At 37.3% G+C, this 18,097-nt stretch overlaps 2 protein-coding genes across 6 annotated transcripts in view; one reads left to right on the top strand and one right to left on the bottom strand.

The window, feature by feature from the left end:
• FRMPD2 (FERM and PDZ domain containing 2) overlaps positions 1 to 13,281 on the bottom strand; it is a 53,472-nt gene extending 40,191 nt beyond the window's left edge. For 3 of the 4 annotated variants that reach the window (XM_052677704.1, XM_052677707.1, XM_052677705.1), the window contains exons 1-9: positions 13,126 to 13,280; positions 10,850 to 10,981; positions 7,693 to 7,777; positions 4,711 to 4,861; positions 4,222 to 4,293; positions 3,322 to 3,496; positions 2,537 to 2,687; positions 2,302 to 2,440; positions 1,281 to 1,433 (exon numbers count right to left, since the gene is read on the bottom strand). In XM_052677704.1, the coding sequence (XP_052533664.1) occupies positions 1,281 to 1,433; positions 2,302 to 2,440; positions 2,537 to 2,687; positions 3,322 to 3,496; positions 4,222 to 4,293; positions 4,711 to 4,861; positions 7,693 to 7,777; positions 10,850 to 10,981; positions 13,126 to 13,141 (1,074 nt within the window). In that variant the 5' untranslated portion in view covers positions 13,142 to 13,280. Of the gene's footprint in view, positions 1 to 1,280; positions 1,434 to 2,301; positions 2,441 to 2,536; positions 2,688 to 3,321; positions 3,497 to 4,221; positions 4,294 to 4,710; positions 4,862 to 7,692; positions 7,778 to 10,849; positions 10,982 to 13,125 lie in introns of all 4 variants that reach the window. The other variant, XM_052677706.1, reaches the window with a different exon arrangement.
• Positions 1 to 18,097, top strand: part of MAPK8 (mitogen-activated protein kinase 8) — a 185,648-nt gene that overhangs the window by 104,394 nt on the left and 63,157 nt on the right. The window lies entirely within an intron of this gene.

Here is an 18,097-nt window from a genome sequence, read left to right as displayed (position 1 = left end):
GAGGATATTGCAAGGAGCCACACCCAGCAGTTCTAGATGCTTGTCTTTCTACCTCCTACACTTGGCCACAAAATGTTAAAATATGACATAGACCTTTTCTAGGACTACAGAATATTATGGTGATTTTCTGGTTTCTTTTGCGATATTCAGATCAATATCAATTTATCCTAATATCCTTTTTTTGTGGGAAGCCCATGCAGAATTTCAACCACAAATAGAGATTTTCAGTGTCCAAAATAAAACACTTTAAGAACATCTATTTTCAGAAGAAAAAAAGAAGAATCCATAGCACAAATACTCAGGGCCTGAAAACTGGGACATCCATAATCACTATACAAATCTTGGTTTTAATTTTTAATCCCTTTTATATTTGGAATTTGCACATTCTTGCCGTGAGCGCTGTCTTTCTTACTGTGTATGATGTGTTGGCTTCTTCTTCAGGAACTCATTGAAACAAATATGAACAAAGCTGCTTTCCTTCACTGGATTTTCTATGCATGATGGGACTGTTATTAAGGCTAAGCCTCAATCTATTTCTTCAATTCCACTGACAGTGTTAGATGATAAACGAACATAATTAAACAGCAATTGAACTAAAATGCTGCTATAAATAAAAACATGTGGCACTGCAGCAAAATGGCTTCTGTTATTTATTCATTTTCTATTCCTTAATGTTTTCCATTTTATGGGAAGCTGAGAAGTTTGGAGAGGAAGAGAAATAAAGAAAAAAATTAAATCCTGCTCCATCATAACACTCTTGATAGAGAATCATATGAGATGATACTTCAGCTAACTCCTTCCTCACTTCTGTGCTTCGCATATGTTTTGAACAACCAATCACTGCTTGTTCAGAAAATGTCTGAACATGCGCTATAATTCTGAAACTCAAAAGGGTGCTTATTGCCCTGCTTTACAATTATCTCTCTCTAATACATTCAGTAGTTGCATTCATGATCATCTAGAACCTAGACAACATGTCCTTAACATGCTGAAAACTTGCATCGGCTCTTAGGATGTTGAAAATATCCTGAAATGTGCATTAAGCGTTTATAAACTACCAATAGAAAAGCACCTTATACTTTAATGGAGTATAAGTTGATAATAGTGACAGTGCCTATAGCAGAATGAAATTTGGAGTTTTGTGTTGAATATCCAAATTTGTTCACTGCATCTAAAATCCACTGAATTAGACAACAACAAGGAAATAGTAGACAATGGCAAATGAAGACATGATATCAAAGACTAAATAGATAAATACCCTTTGGTGTGTGGCAAATTACCTTTAAAAATTCTAGTTCAGCTTCATCCTCAAATAGGGAGCGATTCATGCGATGTAATTTAGCAAGCTCTCTCTGTACATGTGCCAGGGTCATTTTCTCTATTCGGCTTGCTGGAATGTAGTCTTCAACACGAAAATAACTCTTTCCATGTACCTTTAGGGGAAAAAAAAATGAAAAGACAAAAGAGACAGGAGCCTTTTGTTCTGTTTTGACTTTTCTTATTTGGTGCATTTCCATTTTCAGTGTGACCCATATGCTGAAGTCATCCTGCTGCCACTTCCTAAAAGAAGGTAGGGAGCAGCAGATAGTGTGTCCTGACGGCCAAATGTGCCTCCTGCACCTGTGCTCATCCAGATGCTCAAGGCACACACTGTGCTGTGCAGAGGGGAGAAAAGAGGTGTGCATGCAGGCAACCCAGCTGTCTTACATTCACAGCTGACAGCTGTAGCTGCAAGACCCAATGTCAGGCTGGATCAGACTGGATGGATCAGATCATTGAGTGCTACACTGATGTGCATAACTGAAGATACCACAGAGAACAGAAAGGATGTTTACTTGAAACTTTGAAACTACAAGACAAGTTCTGATACACTCTCTGCAACCTTCCTGTCTTTGCAGCTTGTGGATCTGAACCTACATACAAAATCTCTGTGAATTCCAGAGTGTTTATTTTTCTCTTCCATGCTTTCTAATCCCTTTAAACCCCTTTGCACATCCAAGCTGTGTCTATACTGGAATTTTTCTTCAGATTTTCTGGACATCCTAGGCTATATTGACAATTATGAAGGATCAAGAATCTTTCATCATTCTGCCATATTTACTGTCAAATTCATCTGGCTCACTACTACTTCAAATTCAGACAAATTTCATAATTCTTTAAACTAAATCTGAAGTGTGATTACTGGAGGACTTCGTTCAAATTGTGCAATATTCACATTTCATTTTTTAGCTATATGACAAGCAAAAGCTGCAAAAGATGTTGACAGAGACCTCTGAGAAATATTTTATTATTTATCCACACCTCAGAAGCATAATTGCCAAGCTCTGCCTGTAAAGCCAAAGCACCAAGTTTCAGGGCAGTCTCATCATTGCAATATAACCGCTCCTCCAAAATATCTTTACGAAGCTGCAGGTAAAACTGGTGTCTCGTCAAGCTGTGCCTGGAACACAGAAGGGATTAAGAACACAAGATGAGCTTTGACCACTCAGCCTGCCTGCCACTGTTTTACCAGCAGTCAGCAGAAACATGCACTTACTGGATAACACTGAAGTGACTGACGAAGAATTTTATTCTTAGGAAGAGTGTGAAGTTGATGATGGAGGTTTTCTTCTTTGGTTGGTCATTCCAGCCATCTGGGGCCACTTTGTAGAGCTTGGTCTCATCATCCAAAAAGAAAAACTCCTTACCTGAAATGAGAATTTGTGGTTCTGTGGTAAGTCTGGAGCCCAAAACAGCTTCCATAGCTCAAAATTCTGCTGCCTGTGTTAGGAACATCACTAGCAATAGAAGAAAGGATCATGAATATCAGTTGAGGTCAACTTCTCAGTGTTATGGACTAGTCTATTGCTGCTTCGACAAAGAATTTAAGATGACATCTAGCATGTAATTTAGGATTACAACTGTTAGATACGGATTAATATGTTGTCTATGCAATCATTCAAGAATCTATGAGGCTTGAATTCTGCTAACTATTCAGGTTCTTCACTCCAAATTACATCTGAGAGCACTGACAACGAGCCTTGCACAGTACAGAACTTCCTAGAATTCTGCTGGGGTAACATGGCTCAGCATTATTCTGGTGTATGGCTTTGACAGAGCCTTTTCTGCATGAGAATATCAGCTAGTGTCAGTGTGGCTGTAGTCGTGCACAGTATTAAAGTAGACATACTTTCCATTAGCGCAGTACAGTTTAAATTGACATAATTTACTTTTGCTTAAGGTTTAGATCTTCTTACATCTGAAGATCTTTAAGGATCTTACTGGAACTCATTAATAAATGGACTGCATTTATTAATATACCAGAATTAGCTGTCTCAGTACCTTTCAGGTAAGCCAAACCAAAGTAGGAATGTTCCACCAAGCTTGCATATGCCACCACAGTATTGAAAACATCTCTTGCCTTGGACTTGATGTCACATTGCACCTCAAGGCACTGACCATTGAGTAGAATTACATTGAGATCCCTTTGGGACAAGTAGGATTTTCCTTTCTTAGTCTAAGAACATATAATAAAGAGCAAAGAATAAGTACCAAGTACAAGCAATGCAAACTCCACAGCATTTTATTGCTAAGGCCCTGGTCTCTAGTCCCTACACAACCTGATGAAATTGGCCACAACACTATTCTAATCCCTGCCTCCACTATCATGAATCATATCGTATCCCAAACATGTCCGATTAAAAACAAACCAGCCAACAACAAGCAAAGCAAAAACTGAAACAAGCAAACAAAAGAAAAAACAGGGTATCTCGACAAAATAGATTCTGCAATCATCAGGACTTGTTCTAGATTTGAAGATAATCCCAGTTGTTGGGTTTTTTTTCTAATATTTACTGCTGTAGGCTGTCAGACTTTAGCTTTATCTTAAGAATGGTAAAGGGTACGCTTGCAAACTGGAGGAATCCAGTAAACTGGCTCTAGATGTCACTTTGGTAATTTCTTGTATAATCTTAGTCTCAAAAGTCTTATACTAATGACAGCATTCTTATCTGAGAAAGATGAATTCAGCTATTTTCACAGCAGTCACTGCAACAGAGATAGTTATGCAGCACTGAAAATTAAATGGTCTGCTTTCAAGTCTCAGTACTTGTGCAGGAACTCTAATTCTGTTTGAAAAGAGGACATAGCGAGAGTACTGGAGTGGGACTCAGATGAAACTTAGAAAGAGTCCCAACTCAAAGATCATAAAATTAGCTTCAAATTCTTAATGCTTGTACTTACCACAATTGATCCAGGCAGCTGTAAAGTCACTGGTGGTTCACTTGACAAAATAATGAATTCTGGACCTGAGAACTGTAAGGAGACAATTCAGAAGTGTAAAAGATGTCTCTTTAACATAACAAAGATCCCTAGCAATGGTACCAATTGAACCCATTTTTGTTAATGGGCGTGCTGCACCTAAATGACTTCAGGGACTTTTGTGGTGCAAATGTTGATTTAAGACTTCCATCTGTTGGAGCTCTCTCCTGTTCATTTACTCTGGGGTCTAATTATGCTTAGTCTTTACATACAAGACCTTTTACTGTCTTTAGTTCTGAGTTATCACAACTGGATCATGACTAATCTGGACTTTGTAAGTTTAGGATACTCAGCTAAAGTGATGACTCAGTAGCTAATATGCACGTCATTAATGAATGACAGTAGAACAAAAAGTTTCTCTTTAGTGATATTTACATTTTGAGATCAGTTTACACGCTTTTTGTAAGTCACCTTTTCCTTCCTTTGGAACAAACATTTCTGTGATGTAGCAGCTGCTGTGTAGTCCTTTGTAGACACAGAGAAGGTGGAGCCTAAACTCAGCAAGTTGTGTCTGCTGTTCCTATGAGCTCCACCAGGGATTTCTTCTACAGCGCTGACTGACCTTCAAAGGAGATGTAACAGTGAGAAGGATATCCAGAATGCAGCAAAACAAGACAGGCTTGTACCTTGTTAAGGTACATCGATGACAGAATCTTATGATAACCAGGACAATGTCAGCTACAAGTTGTTATGTATTGACATCATTAAAGGAAAAGAGATTATCAGATATAATATTAATGATGCAAATTATAAACAAATCAAAATTACTCTTTAATTCAGTAACAGTTCTTTCTTCATTTGGTGAGACAGATCTTGCTGGCCTAAGTCCAGTGAAGGCAACAGGCACAGAAGTTAGCCCCATATATTTCTGGGGCTTTCTGGGAAGTCTACAGGAAGAAATCAATATCTCATTTAATGTTTTTTTGAAACAAAAAAGCTTCAGAAATAATATTTGTTATTACATTATTTAGAATTTTCCAGGAATGGGAATTAAATTATTTTAATACTAATTCATTAGCATAAATTAATGTCTTAAGGAACTGAGGGAGTTTTCAGTTTAATTAAAAGATGTGTGAAATCTAAGATCAGAAAGCCATCTTTGTACTGTACTTTTAACCCACAAATTAATAGTATTTTCCATGTGAGCAGACAAATGTACGCCTAGAATAAGCTTGCAGTGTAATTAATGTATGCTTACTAATCAAGAAAGAATCTTTATACAGTACAGAAGGAAAGATTTTGTCATCATGGATTTTTGTTAATTATATTTTTAAGAATTGCCAAAATTACAATGAAGTAAGGGTTTTTGTTTCTTTTATCCTTTTATTGTGTGCGTGACGGAGTTGCTTCAGAGAGCCAGAGAGTTTCAAAAGCTTTTTATCAAATTTGTTGGAGTAGTTTATATTTCTCAACTTATACCAATATACAAGTATTGTCATCTCAAGCAATTTAACCTCGGAAAGATCATTTTACTATGAAATATCCCTAAAAATAACCTCAAGTGACATTTGTGGCTATGAAAATGCTATTGACTCACAACTCAAGAGATCGTATCAGCAAGACTATATTTTCCTGTGCCAAACATTTCATGTTATTAGTCCTGCAGAGTGACTGATACCAGACTTGGCACCTGTATCTTCTTTATGTATAGGCTGTAGCCCTGCATACACTGGTAAGCTTAAATTTAGGACTGTGAGTTGTAAATTATGATGATTGGACTCCTTACAGAGAGTGATTATGTGAGTAAGTTTAGTAGGCAGTAAGTACTTACTTTGTTTTGTCTTGGCTGCCTGACATAGGGAACTAGCAGGTTCCAAACAAGTTATTTCCACTCTGCTGTTGTTACTGTATGTGAAACAGAGTCAACGATCATGCTGGAAATTCAATTGCAGGTGCTTACAACTAAAAGTGAGGCTTACTGTTCCTGAAGTTTTATGGGAAAGGGTTTGCTGGAAATTTGGAAAAGAGTGATCATGTTTCAGGAAAGGAGGGGAACATTTTCTTGTCAGCACTATTTTAGATCATGAATGTCAGGTTGATATCCAGATTGGTAGTCAGAAGCATGGAAGTTACTCCAAAAACACTCAATAAATAAATCTTCTACTGATATATTTGCCAGGTGTGTGATGTATATATAGGTTTCAGTATATAAAACATATAAACGCATGTGTAATTAGATACAGTTCTTCCTTTACAAAAGCTGCTACTGTAGTGCATCCTGCTTGTTTCAGGTTCAGAGGTACAATGAGGTATCTCCCATAAATCAGATTATCATGGCTGGTTTACCAGGAAGTTCAAACTGTTTATTTGGGATACATTTAATTGGGAATTGATCTAAATTGAGCATTTCCTGTGGGCCTAAATTACTCATGTCATAGTTAAAAGAAGAAACTCCTGATTAACTGGGTCAAGAACTCAATTTAAATGGGATGTCTGTAGGGATTATACAGTGCTTAACTATGGGATTCTGGTCTTTGTGATGCCTAGAGGCTAACAGCACCTACATCTCTTCTCCATTTATTGAGTCTTGATTATAACTGCACCACGATAACACCTAGTCTAGAAAACTCTTGGAAGTAGTGGTGTTTTAGCTGGCTTTTGAAAATGAGCTAGCATCAATTGTACAATCCTCTGTTGTCCTTGCATATGCACAAGGCTACTGTTGTATTTCCAAGGCTGAAATGAGGCTAATTCTCATGACAGAGCAGAGGTCTTTACTGTTTATGTTTCCAGGTTACCTGTAACTCTTCAAAAGTGCAGGTCTGGAGATAAGATTGATACTAGTGATGTAAATCTGTCTGAGAACTGAGATGGAAGTGAAAATAATCTACTGAAATATCGGTCATGCACAGGCGTAGTATTGCATAGCTTCAGAACAGATCAGGCCTCTGCTAATGTGAGAGCAAGGCAAGACTCAGATGCAAAATCTGAATGAAGACAAATAGATACTCTGCAAAATGCCTTTCCAGTAGAAGCAGTGACTGTTCCTACCTTTTTACCACTACATGTATGTGGAAATTGTGTCAGGTTTTTCCTTTCCACAGTGTCTGAGTTTGGCAGTAGGGACAGCTGTGTAAAGCTGTGCAACTATTTTGAGAGGACAGTAACTTCTGGGAGAACACAGTGGCGAAGAGTAAAAGTGGATAATTTCAGTGTGTATGTTTTGCGTGGATTGCAGGGCTGGAGCTCAATTTCCTTAAAGCATTTGTACAATTTTGGTTAAAGACAAACTGATCTTAGGTGCACTTTAATTTCTAAGTAAATAGTATCTGTTATTGTAACAGATTCAGTTGGTGATCCAGGTATTTTCCAATAATGACATTGCCACCCTAGCTCTCTGCCTCATTTGGTAATAAAACAGCCTCTGTCTTCAGGAATATAAGTTTTGATTACCTGTTTATGAAGAGCTTGTAGCTGCTTTGTGTCCTTGATCCACTAAGGGTGGGGTCCCATGACCTGTGTGTCTGTGTAACTCTCCCTGAAAGGAATGCAGGAAGTGTCACGGTTGAAGAAATTTAGCAGCAGTCTTGGGACAATTAGAATAAGCAGAAAATTTAGTCTGACCACTTTCTCTCTTACGGCCTTGCTTGGGCATGATAAATAACTGTTTGATAAGACTATGTGAATACTACACCAGAAGAATTCCCCAGTTCTGTAGTCACTGTTACTTCCTCTTCGTAATCCCTTAGGAGGATGTAATACAGAAAATAGCTGCATGTGTACAATGCCCATTGTTTCCATATGCTTTCAAGTAATCTGTGAAACAGCTTTTGCTCTTCAGAAATTACCTATAGTATTCCTTCTTCCATTTTCAGGTACAAAACCTGGGTAAACAAACCATGAAACTTGTCTGCTTTAATAAGAGCAAGATATAAAATCACTGAAATTAAAATTATTTATACATAGTCCATTGGTTGTTTGCTACATCAAGTATATTGTGTTTTTACACCATAAAAGTCTAGTAATAATATAGCATAGTTTGAGTCATGAGCAAATAAGATTTGTAAAATTTTTCACTTTCGTTCCACTCTGGTGTTAGATAAAGAATAAGCATTTCTTTGTCCCAGTAAATGAAAAATAAAAAGTAGAGATAGAACCAGAAATGGTAATGCAAGTGGTAGTTTCATGAATGTTTGTAGCAGCGTCGGAGGTCTTTTAAATCCCTCAAGGAAGAGAGGTTAATGTTAAATTTGTCTCCACTTGGATCATTTCACTGATCTAATTTAAAGAACTGTGTATCAAATTATCACAAATTAGACAGAACAACAGAGCTGATAAGTTAAGCTGAGATAGGACAGCTTTTCTTGCAGGTGAAGTATGCATAACTACAGCCTGAGACTTCTCTCTGAATTCCAGCATGAAAACACAGCGATAGATTTCAGTGTACCAGTCACCAACTGCAATTTAACAACCTACAACATCAAGTCACATTGCTAAAATGTGCATAAACTTTCTTTTTATGCTGCAGATGGTATTGACAAAATGTAAGATATGAGATGAGCCTAATATTCAAGCCTAGGTACAAAAGTTAAGGTACAGACTCATGTTCTAAAATGACATGATTTTTCATGACAAAGCCTTCACAGTTATCTACTCAGAGATTTTACATTTTTGTGTATATATATTGTGACAAGAACATAACATTTGCCTTAGTTTTCTCACTCCTAGCTGTTGTGGCATTGGGCCAAGTTGGCTAGTTTCAGTGGCCAGACTGTCATGCTTTGATAGTAAATCCAATACATTCCTGATGTTTAAGGTTAACATGCAGGCTTCAGAGAAGTTGACTCTGTAGATGATTAATTTGTTATATATTAAGCGAGCTTCTAAAGTCCAGACTAGATAGAGATACTGATCTCTCCTGATAATGATGTTCTACCAGAAGGTAATGTTTCTTTTAGCAGAAAAATGCCTTTTTTTTTTTTAATACATTATCTCAGGCAATAATATCTGTGGAAAACAAGCACTCACAGTCAAGTTTTCTTCCTGCATTTTTAGATGTTTTTACAACATTCTGAGTGCTACTGCCAGTAGTTCACTCAGGTTTACTGAAACGAGCCTTTCCCAAGTTTATGACCAAAATTAAAAAAAAAAAAAAAAAAAAAAAAAAAAAAAAAGCAAAAAACTTTCAAAACAGTCTCCTGAGCTTACTTTCACCATGTGCTGCTAGGTAAATGACTGACATGTATGAGTGTCAGCAGGACAGCCATGGTACCTTACAGGTTTTTATTTGCTGCCATATTGAATGCAATTCTTGAGCAGCACCTTTCGCAGGAAGAAAGCATCAACAGAAGCAGCAGTACTCTCGCGTTTCTCTTCTTTGGGACATAGGGCTGAGAGGCTGCTCTACTTCTTAATTTTCCTGGGTATATTCTATTTGTCTTGGTAGATTATCTCCTGGCAGACTTCCATTTATGCAGTGTGCACCCAAGTTTTCTGTACTGTTTTTGAAGGAAATTAATTCTTTGAGATCAGACTTTATGCCTTTCATTTTCACCTAGTAAATTTTAAACTTGTCAAATCTGAAGGAGAATGGGTAATATGTTCCTACAGATTTCATGATAGTCAGCAGCTATATATCAGAAACCAAAATTAATGCTCCCCAGTGAGAAAAAGCAAGAAAAACTCAGCAGTTATCTGTTATTTATGGCATCAGCAAACTTAACAGTTGGTGTGCATACCTTGTTGCATGATAATTGACATGGTAGATGTTAGATTTATTGCCTTAGCAAAAAAATTTCTGGGATGAAAGACACACACATGCTACAGAGCACATCTGAATCCCTGCCACAGCAGGAGATAAGACTCTGGCTACTAATGGACCCTGACTGATGTCTACCACAGTGTCTTCACGGAATGGATCCTCTGCCAATCAGCTTCATTCATGCTGTTCCTGCCGTAAAAGGGTTGAAAATACAGCTAAAATTCCAACCCTCGTGTCTCTAGACAAAATAAATCAGAAGAGCAGCGTAGCAACCTGGCATTTATCATGATGAAAACAACATGCAGAACAGGAAATACACAATAGCTTTAGGACAAAATGATAACAAAACAGAAAGTGGTGTGTTTATTTGTTGTTTTTAGTTTGTTTGTTTTCTCTAGCTCTCAGTTTTAGTTTCTGAATGAACTTAAAGAAACATTAATCCCCACCATGGAAGTGTCAGGTATTTTTCAAAGATTCAACTGATCTCAGTGCTGCTGTCTTGACACTGCCATCAGCGTGGGGGAGCTGCATGGCATCTCATCTGTTTCAAAACGCCAGATGGCAGAAACATGCTGTCAGGCTTTGTCTGTGATCTGCTCAACAGCTTCATCTGGCAAAGAGGCATAAAGCAAGATAGAGGTGATGGTGCTGCCTGGTAGGACACAGGTAAAAAGGAATCCAGTATAGAAGGTTCTTCCTTGATGCTTAGTCAAACATATCTCCCTAGACATATAGTTACAAGGGCATGGGAGTTCCTGTCACTTGGCAGTATGTAGGTAGTTTCATGTTTTGGGGGACAAAAAGCAGAGTATGTAGATTAATAACAATAATCTTTCAGGAAAATCTTACCTCTTCTGTGTCCTCGGTTAGACAGTATCAAAGATGTACTTTCTGAAATGCTATTAGTGTCACTGTAGTCCACAGACAGTTGTCTGTAATCTTCTGTTGATCGACTATAATTCATTAATCTGGACCCTTTGTCTGGAAATAGAAAGGAAATAAGGTGAATCACACACTTCAATTATAAATCATTGTATCTCTGTGATAAATGACAGCATAAATAACATTTGGCTTGACTAACTTTTACATAATCCATGTTCGTCTGTCTTCTAACCCTGACTTCAGTTCCTTAAGGTCTGAAAAAACTTGGTAACGTAATTCTACCTCTGGCCTTCCATAATCTTATTCTGTCTCGGTTATCACAGCTCTCAACCATACCAAATAAAACAAATCTAATATATTAATTGTATTCTGCATGCTTAACTGAAAGGTTGCAAAGTCAGATAACCTAGAAAGATCTCCTTTCTTATATTTGGAGGCCCAAAACCTTCAGCTATAAGCTACTCTTTCTGTGTGCTGAATGGACGGTGCCTAGGCACAATCCATTATCAGAATCAGCTGCAAAAATTCCATTAATAATGGTCTGGGTCTGTTGAGCCTGGCAGTAAGAGGCTGAGAAGGGATCTCATCAATGCTTACAAATGTCTTTGGTGTGAGAGTCAAATGGATGGGGCCAGGCTCTTCAATGGTGTGCAGCAATAGAACAAGGGGCAATGGGCAAAAACTAGAACACAGAAAATTGCACACAAACATGCAAAATAACTTCTTTACTGTGAGAGTGACAGACTACTGGGACAGGCTGCCCAGAGACACCGTGGAGTCTCCTTCCTTCTCTGGAGATATTTGAGATCCATCTGGAAGCTTTTCTGTTCAGTTGATGATAGGGACCCTGCTTTAGCAAGGGGTTGGACTTGATGACCTCCACAGGTCTCTTCCAACCCTTATAATTCCATGATTCTATGACTCTATGATTCTACGATTAAGGAGTAATCCTAAATATTGCTGTTGCAGCCTAACTGTACTTAAGCATTTTCACTTGACTTTTTCCAGAATCTCAAAAGATGATCATTTTTTAACCAAAATTTAAAAAAATAAATGAAATGCTGCCTTATAATGTTTGGCTCACACATTCTCAATGTAATGATGTACCGATTCATTCAACAAGCCATATTGCTTGACTCACTAGAAAACAAAGAACTCATTCCAGATATGTAATCACTGGATCCAAGAATTGGAGTCTAATAGGCAGCTAAGGATGGAGCCATCCCTTTGGGCAGCAGTTCCACCAGCTTAAGCAAAAATGAACATATAAGCTGACTTCCTGAATCACTTTGATTTAAGGATGCATTGGCTTTATCTTTTCAAATGGACCTCCTTTTCTTGTGATGAACACCTAATAAAGAAGTTGCATAGAAATTTAACCACGTGCTTAATTCTAGCTGAAATTAATGGAAATTATGTGATTTGCAAAGCAGTTATTGCATTGTCCATAGACTTAATGCTGAGCATCCAAAAAAAATCTGTACATTTTGGGACAGAGTCAACCCTTCCCTTGTCCCAAGCCCAGAGATTTCTGTTAAAGAGAACAGTCTAAACAAGATAAAAAGAGAAAAGAATTAGAAAAAAGAACTCATCTGAAGCTGAAATCCATACTTAGTTACAATTGGAGAATTACTGAGAGATAAGAAAATCTTGATTTTAATCAAATGAAATGTGAAATCAGTGTATGTTGGCTTAAATATACGGTGAGCAGGATTTGGCCTTCTGTCTTGAAATTACTCCAGCAATGTATATGTGAAATTACAAAACATGTTTTGTACAGAGAAATGGAACTAAAATATTAAAAAGAAACCACAAATCTTTGTTTGAGTAATCAAATAGGAAGGATAAATATATCTTCTTTAACGGCCAAAGGATATCATCACAGAATTCCACTCTTGATCTTTGAAAATACTCTGAAGTGTAGAGAGCAAAGAAGCAGTGCTGAAAGCACTTTTGTTTTATATGCAGTTCTTATGCAAACTGCTTTAAGAGTCAAATATGTGCAAGCTGATTTGTTATCATTGCTTCACAGCATTCAGACTACTGTTATTGGAGAAAATAAGGAAGAGAAATCTTGCTGACTTGCCCAAGTCTTTCCATTATTAAGTCATTTAAACGTAAAGCAATAAATATCCCATTCAACACTGCATGTAATCAGAGCAGTGTGAAATTAGACTATTCACCTGACTTGAGAGAGAGTCAAAAATGGCTGTTAGGCATCTCAGATTAGAGATTTACTTTACCTTGGTGAAAATTCATCTGGGAGAACAGTGGTGAGGTGTCTGGTATTTTCTCATGTAGCCTCTTCCTTATCACGTGACTTCTATTAAGCTGAGAAGTTGTACTGTCTTCAGTGGCTATTCGTTCTACCTAGAAAACAATGGTACTGCAAGTCAATGTCACGTGATATGTGAACTTCAGACACTCATTAGAAAGTGATCCTTGCCCTTTGCTGATTTGCATTTTGTAAGCAACTTTATTTTCTTAGGCAGGCTTCACAAAGCAGGACCAACCTTTGAGGGCTTTGTGCTTTTGTGCTGGATGTTTAAGGAATACCTTCTGTTGCAGTGGGAAATAGAGTAATAGCACAGGGGCAAAAGTCCCCTCAGAATGCTAAGGAATACTTCTTGAAAGCAGAAGAAATATTTGCAATGTTTTTCAGTTTCATTCAGCTTATCAACAAAAATTATTTGCTGATATTTCAGAGCTTGAAAAAGACTCAATTGTTCACTTATTTAAGGCTTCAAAGTCAGGCAGAGTTGTACAGTAAATGTTCTCCACCAGCTAAGGAAGTTAAATGAAATTCTCAATGTGGTATAAAAGTGTTTCCTTTGAATATCACAAAGAAAGTCTGAAGCCAAAGTGGTAATGGGAAAATCTCTCTTGTGTAAAGTCCATTCATTGGTGAATATGAAGTCTCAGTAGAGGTTAAGGTAGTTTCAGTTATTAATCAAAGGAAAGACTTACAGAAATCCAGCAGTCTAGTGCAAGTGCAAAAGGTGGACGTCTATAATTTCCCAGGATTGTGGCATGAGAAATGATTTTGTTGCTTTTTTGGCTCATACACATACCCACTCAATTTTCTGCATAGAAGCCTAGAAACAAATTTCACTTTAACTTGGACAAGCATGCATTGAAAAGGAGATTAAGTAGGAGAATAGTACCTACCTCACTGACACTTTCCAAGACAAATTGGACCATTTTCTTTATGTAGATATTTGCTGGTAAGGAAGAAGATTCCTTCTGATGTGCTTCACATACTTCCAGAATTGACTCAGGAGAAAGTCTTTTATATGGCAGATCTTCACATAGTGTTAGCAACAGACTGTGTAATTGGTCACTCAGCTGGAGGGACTGATTCAACATGGAGGTACAGTTAAATCACACCTCACAGTCATCTGAAATCCTGTCTAAACTGGGATCAGTAAGGCTTTCATTATGAGTGAGAAACGGGCATTAACTTCCTTTAGACTTTGTGACAATCCTGAACAGGCAGTAAAACAGCACTAAATGGAGTCTCTAATGGGATACAGGGTAGCCTTGAAGGGAACTGGTATATACAAGGAGGACCATCAGTTTGTGTAGAAGCTTCCAGGTGACAGCCAGCAACTCAGTCTGCTCCATGTCTTTGCTAATTAGACTGTGCATCATAAAGATTCATGTAATAAGCACTAGCTTAATAAAGTTAAGAAGTTATGCAAGCCAAAACTGTTGCCATGGAGACCAAATACTGAAATTTTAGAGTCATTAAACTTCTGGACTCTTTTCCCTTATACCATGTATAACCTCTAAAAGCTAGTGCTTTCCGAGTTAAGAGCATGCAGTCAAAGTATGGGTATAGAAATGAAGTGAAATGTGTGCTACACATTTTTGAAAAGTTTATGAACAAGCAAGATATGCAAAGTTTCACTTAGCAATAGAATGTGTCCAGAAGTTTTTATTCCATCATCTCATCCATTCTTTGAAAAAACACATGTGAAGCACCAGAATCATGTGGAAATGAAGATTATTCTTCCAGCCCTACCTATCTTAGGGAATTTCTTATTATGATCTTTGAACAAGTAATCTTTACTTTTAAAAGAAAATTAATTGTAATAGAAACAGTTCTGCTTCTCAAAAAGGAAAAATAAAATAAAGAAAGGAGAGATAAGAGGCCTAACTAAATTCCTTATCTGCAAGAATTGGTATTTTTTATAAAGCCTGTGCCTTTATACAAACATTCCAATCAGCCATATTCTTTTTGTGGTCCAAAACTAATAGCCACTTTTACTGAGACTTCATGTTACACTTCTCAGTCTTTGACCATACCAAGAGTGAGATAGAATAAAAGAAAACAAAAATGTTTATATTACTGGCCTGGTTTGGAGGAACCTGATAGTCTGCTGACCAATAGAGAGTCATTCCTAAGGAATACACCAACATCTGTCAAAACAGAAAGGGAGACCCTTTATGAAATCTTTATAAATATTTTTTTCCAATTGTAGCCAGATTTGTTTAACATCATTAGAAACCAATTTTGACAGTAGATACCTGGTACGCTGCATGAAACCCCCCAACCTTTTCTTCACAAGGTCTTATCAAGATCTTTTTTGTAGTATACCTCACCTTTGTTAGTCCGATGCGCTGGTTTTTATTCTGTCTGTGGAGTAATTCTGGTGCACTGAAAGGGATAGCTTCTGTCTGAGATGCATTGTTTTGGAAGGACAAATTTCCTTCAGCAGACAGTACTACTGACCATGGACAAATCACACAGATGGCAGGATCTGAAAAATGGTAAGGAAGATAATGGAGTTCTTGTGGATTTCAGTGAGCTGAGAAAATCATTTTGCTGGGATCCATACAGCTAAATCCATCACTAATGCTTCCAGAAGACATACTCTGAAGTCCGTGTAGTCATATTCTTTTATGTCTAGCTGATTTTGTCACCTGGAATTTAGTGATTTAAGATTTGATTTCCATCTCTTAATTCCACTTATAAAAACAATATACTGACTGGTCTTACTTGGAGCTTACCCTCAGCCTTGCCCAATGGCTGGTTGCTTCTTAGAAACTGTTGCGTTCTCCTTAAAAATATCCATGGCATTGATCAGTGATATTCATATTCATATTCAGTGATCTGAACCAGAAGTGGAAGCAGGAGGCTGGTCAGCCTTCTGTAAACCCTACATGTATGCATGCATGTGCTAATAGAACTTGGCAAAAAACATCCAAGTAACTGAGTTAAAATATCATTTAAAAAGCCATGACAAAATGTCTAAGATTTATCTGTTTACTTAGAAAGTCTACATTAACTATGGAAACATTTGGATACAATGTTCCTGCAAATATAGGTATATATGTGTTTTTAAAGTTGGCTATTGATCCACTCTTTTCAGTCTAGGTAGGAAAAACAGAGACTATTAAAATCTCCATAGGTGAAGACTTTGGAACCGTGATGTAAATGTTTTGGTATTTTTACATTTTAAAAATTATATATTAAAGCTAGATGACTACTTAATTCTTATGCATGTGACCTTCACTTTGGGAATGTGGAACAAAGTTTAAAAGTGTTGAGCTGGTAACTTATATACTACTTTGTATAGCTGGAGTACCCAAAGATTCAAGACTTACAGGCCATATTTACAACAGTTAAGACATTTATTTTTTTGAAAATTAAAGGTCTTAAAATTATCAGCTTGCCTTATCCTTTGATCCTCCCCCATTTCTATAGTGTTGTATTCAAATACAACTAGAATATGCAAGGAAATTAGTGTGTTTTAGAAACAGATAGCCAGCTTGATCTTTAGACTCAATTAAGATTACCTGGTTTTGTGTAATGTTGGCCAGCCAACCAGTCAGAATGCCTGCCTGACTAATCTGTGCCCAAACAAACGCACTGGAAATACTGCGATAGCCAGTTGGTACTGACCAGTGTCAGGTCTAGCAGATCAAGTACGCTGCAGCAAAATGTGGCAGTACTTGCCCTGAGAAGAGCCTGATTCCAGAAACAATGCAGCTGCAAATATGAGAAGTGGAGACAGAGATACGGCTTACTGTGCAAAGACAGTTTACTTTTGCTGCCCTCCAAGAAACGGGATCACTGGGAATTCAGCTTCAGAATGAGTCAAACTTGGCATCACTCTGAACTAGAGCTCTCTAAAGTCATGACTGGGCAACCTTGCACCACATTTCTATATATTATATATTATAAATAAATAAATAAATAAATAAATAAATAAATAAATGTTGTTTTTTTTTTTTTTTAAATAAGATCTGAAGAGTGTAGGGTTGTCTTAGTGTCTGACATGGAGTTAATAAGCTGTGATGGACCTGAGCTGAATTTATCCAGGTAGGTATTTCTGTGTTGCAATCCTTTCCATGTTCCTAGTTCCTGTATTGTATGGCTAGATCAAAGAATCATAGAATTATAGCAGTTGGAAAGTACCTCTGGACACCATGTAGTTTACACTAGATATTTGAGAACTGATTCTTCAGTTGGCCTGACATAGTGGTCCAGTCCATTAAAATTTGGTTGTCAATAAAAGTTCACCCCTCCAGCTATAGCAGAAGTTACATATCACTTGCTTAAAAGTTTTTTACTGAGAGATGGAGGAGCAATGTGAACTTACTCATCCTCCTCCTCTCTCAGTTCTTGAAGGACATGATTCTAGCTGGCACTGCACTTTCTGTGCATATGTTATTCAGACATTAGGAAGGACAGTTCTGTCCTGTTCCACCATCTATAGCTCTACTTTAATTTATTTCTGATGTGTAGTTTAGAAAAAAGTGGCGGCGTGAAGACTTGCATGTTGGCACAGCAGTTTGCATACAAACATAGCTGCACTGAAAGGTTTCTCATCTGTATTAGAAATATGATATTATTGCCATTAGTAACTTTTGTCTCAAAAAACAAACAAACAAACAAAAAACATGAACATACAAAAAACAAAAAAAAAAAAAAAAAGAACAATCCCCTCAAAGCAATCATTTAAATACCAAAATAGCTTAAGAATGAGTTTCTAACAGTAAGATACTTTTCATCTCACCTTTGTGAAGGTCTTCCACAAGCTGCAACGTGGACAGGTACAAGAGTGCCCATATATCTTCCTCCTCCAAAGGGCTTCCTTTGGCCCACAGGACCTCTGCCAGTGTTGCACAGGAGTTGCTCATGCCTGCTGTAATAGGAAACAGATCTGGACCAGCTAGAGTAGACTGAAGTTTTTGTAGCAAGCCCTA

The sequence above is a fragment of the Tympanuchus pallidicinctus genome, unplaced genomic scaffold (genome assembly GCF_026119805.1).
Source record: "Tympanuchus pallidicinctus isolate F22 unplaced genomic scaffold, pur_lepc_1.0 scaffold16, whole genome shotgun sequence".
Classification (NCBI taxonomy): domain Eukaryota; kingdom Metazoa; phylum Chordata; class Aves; order Galliformes; family Phasianidae; genus Tympanuchus; species Tympanuchus pallidicinctus.
This window is presented reverse-complemented; position numbering and strand designations above follow the sequence as displayed.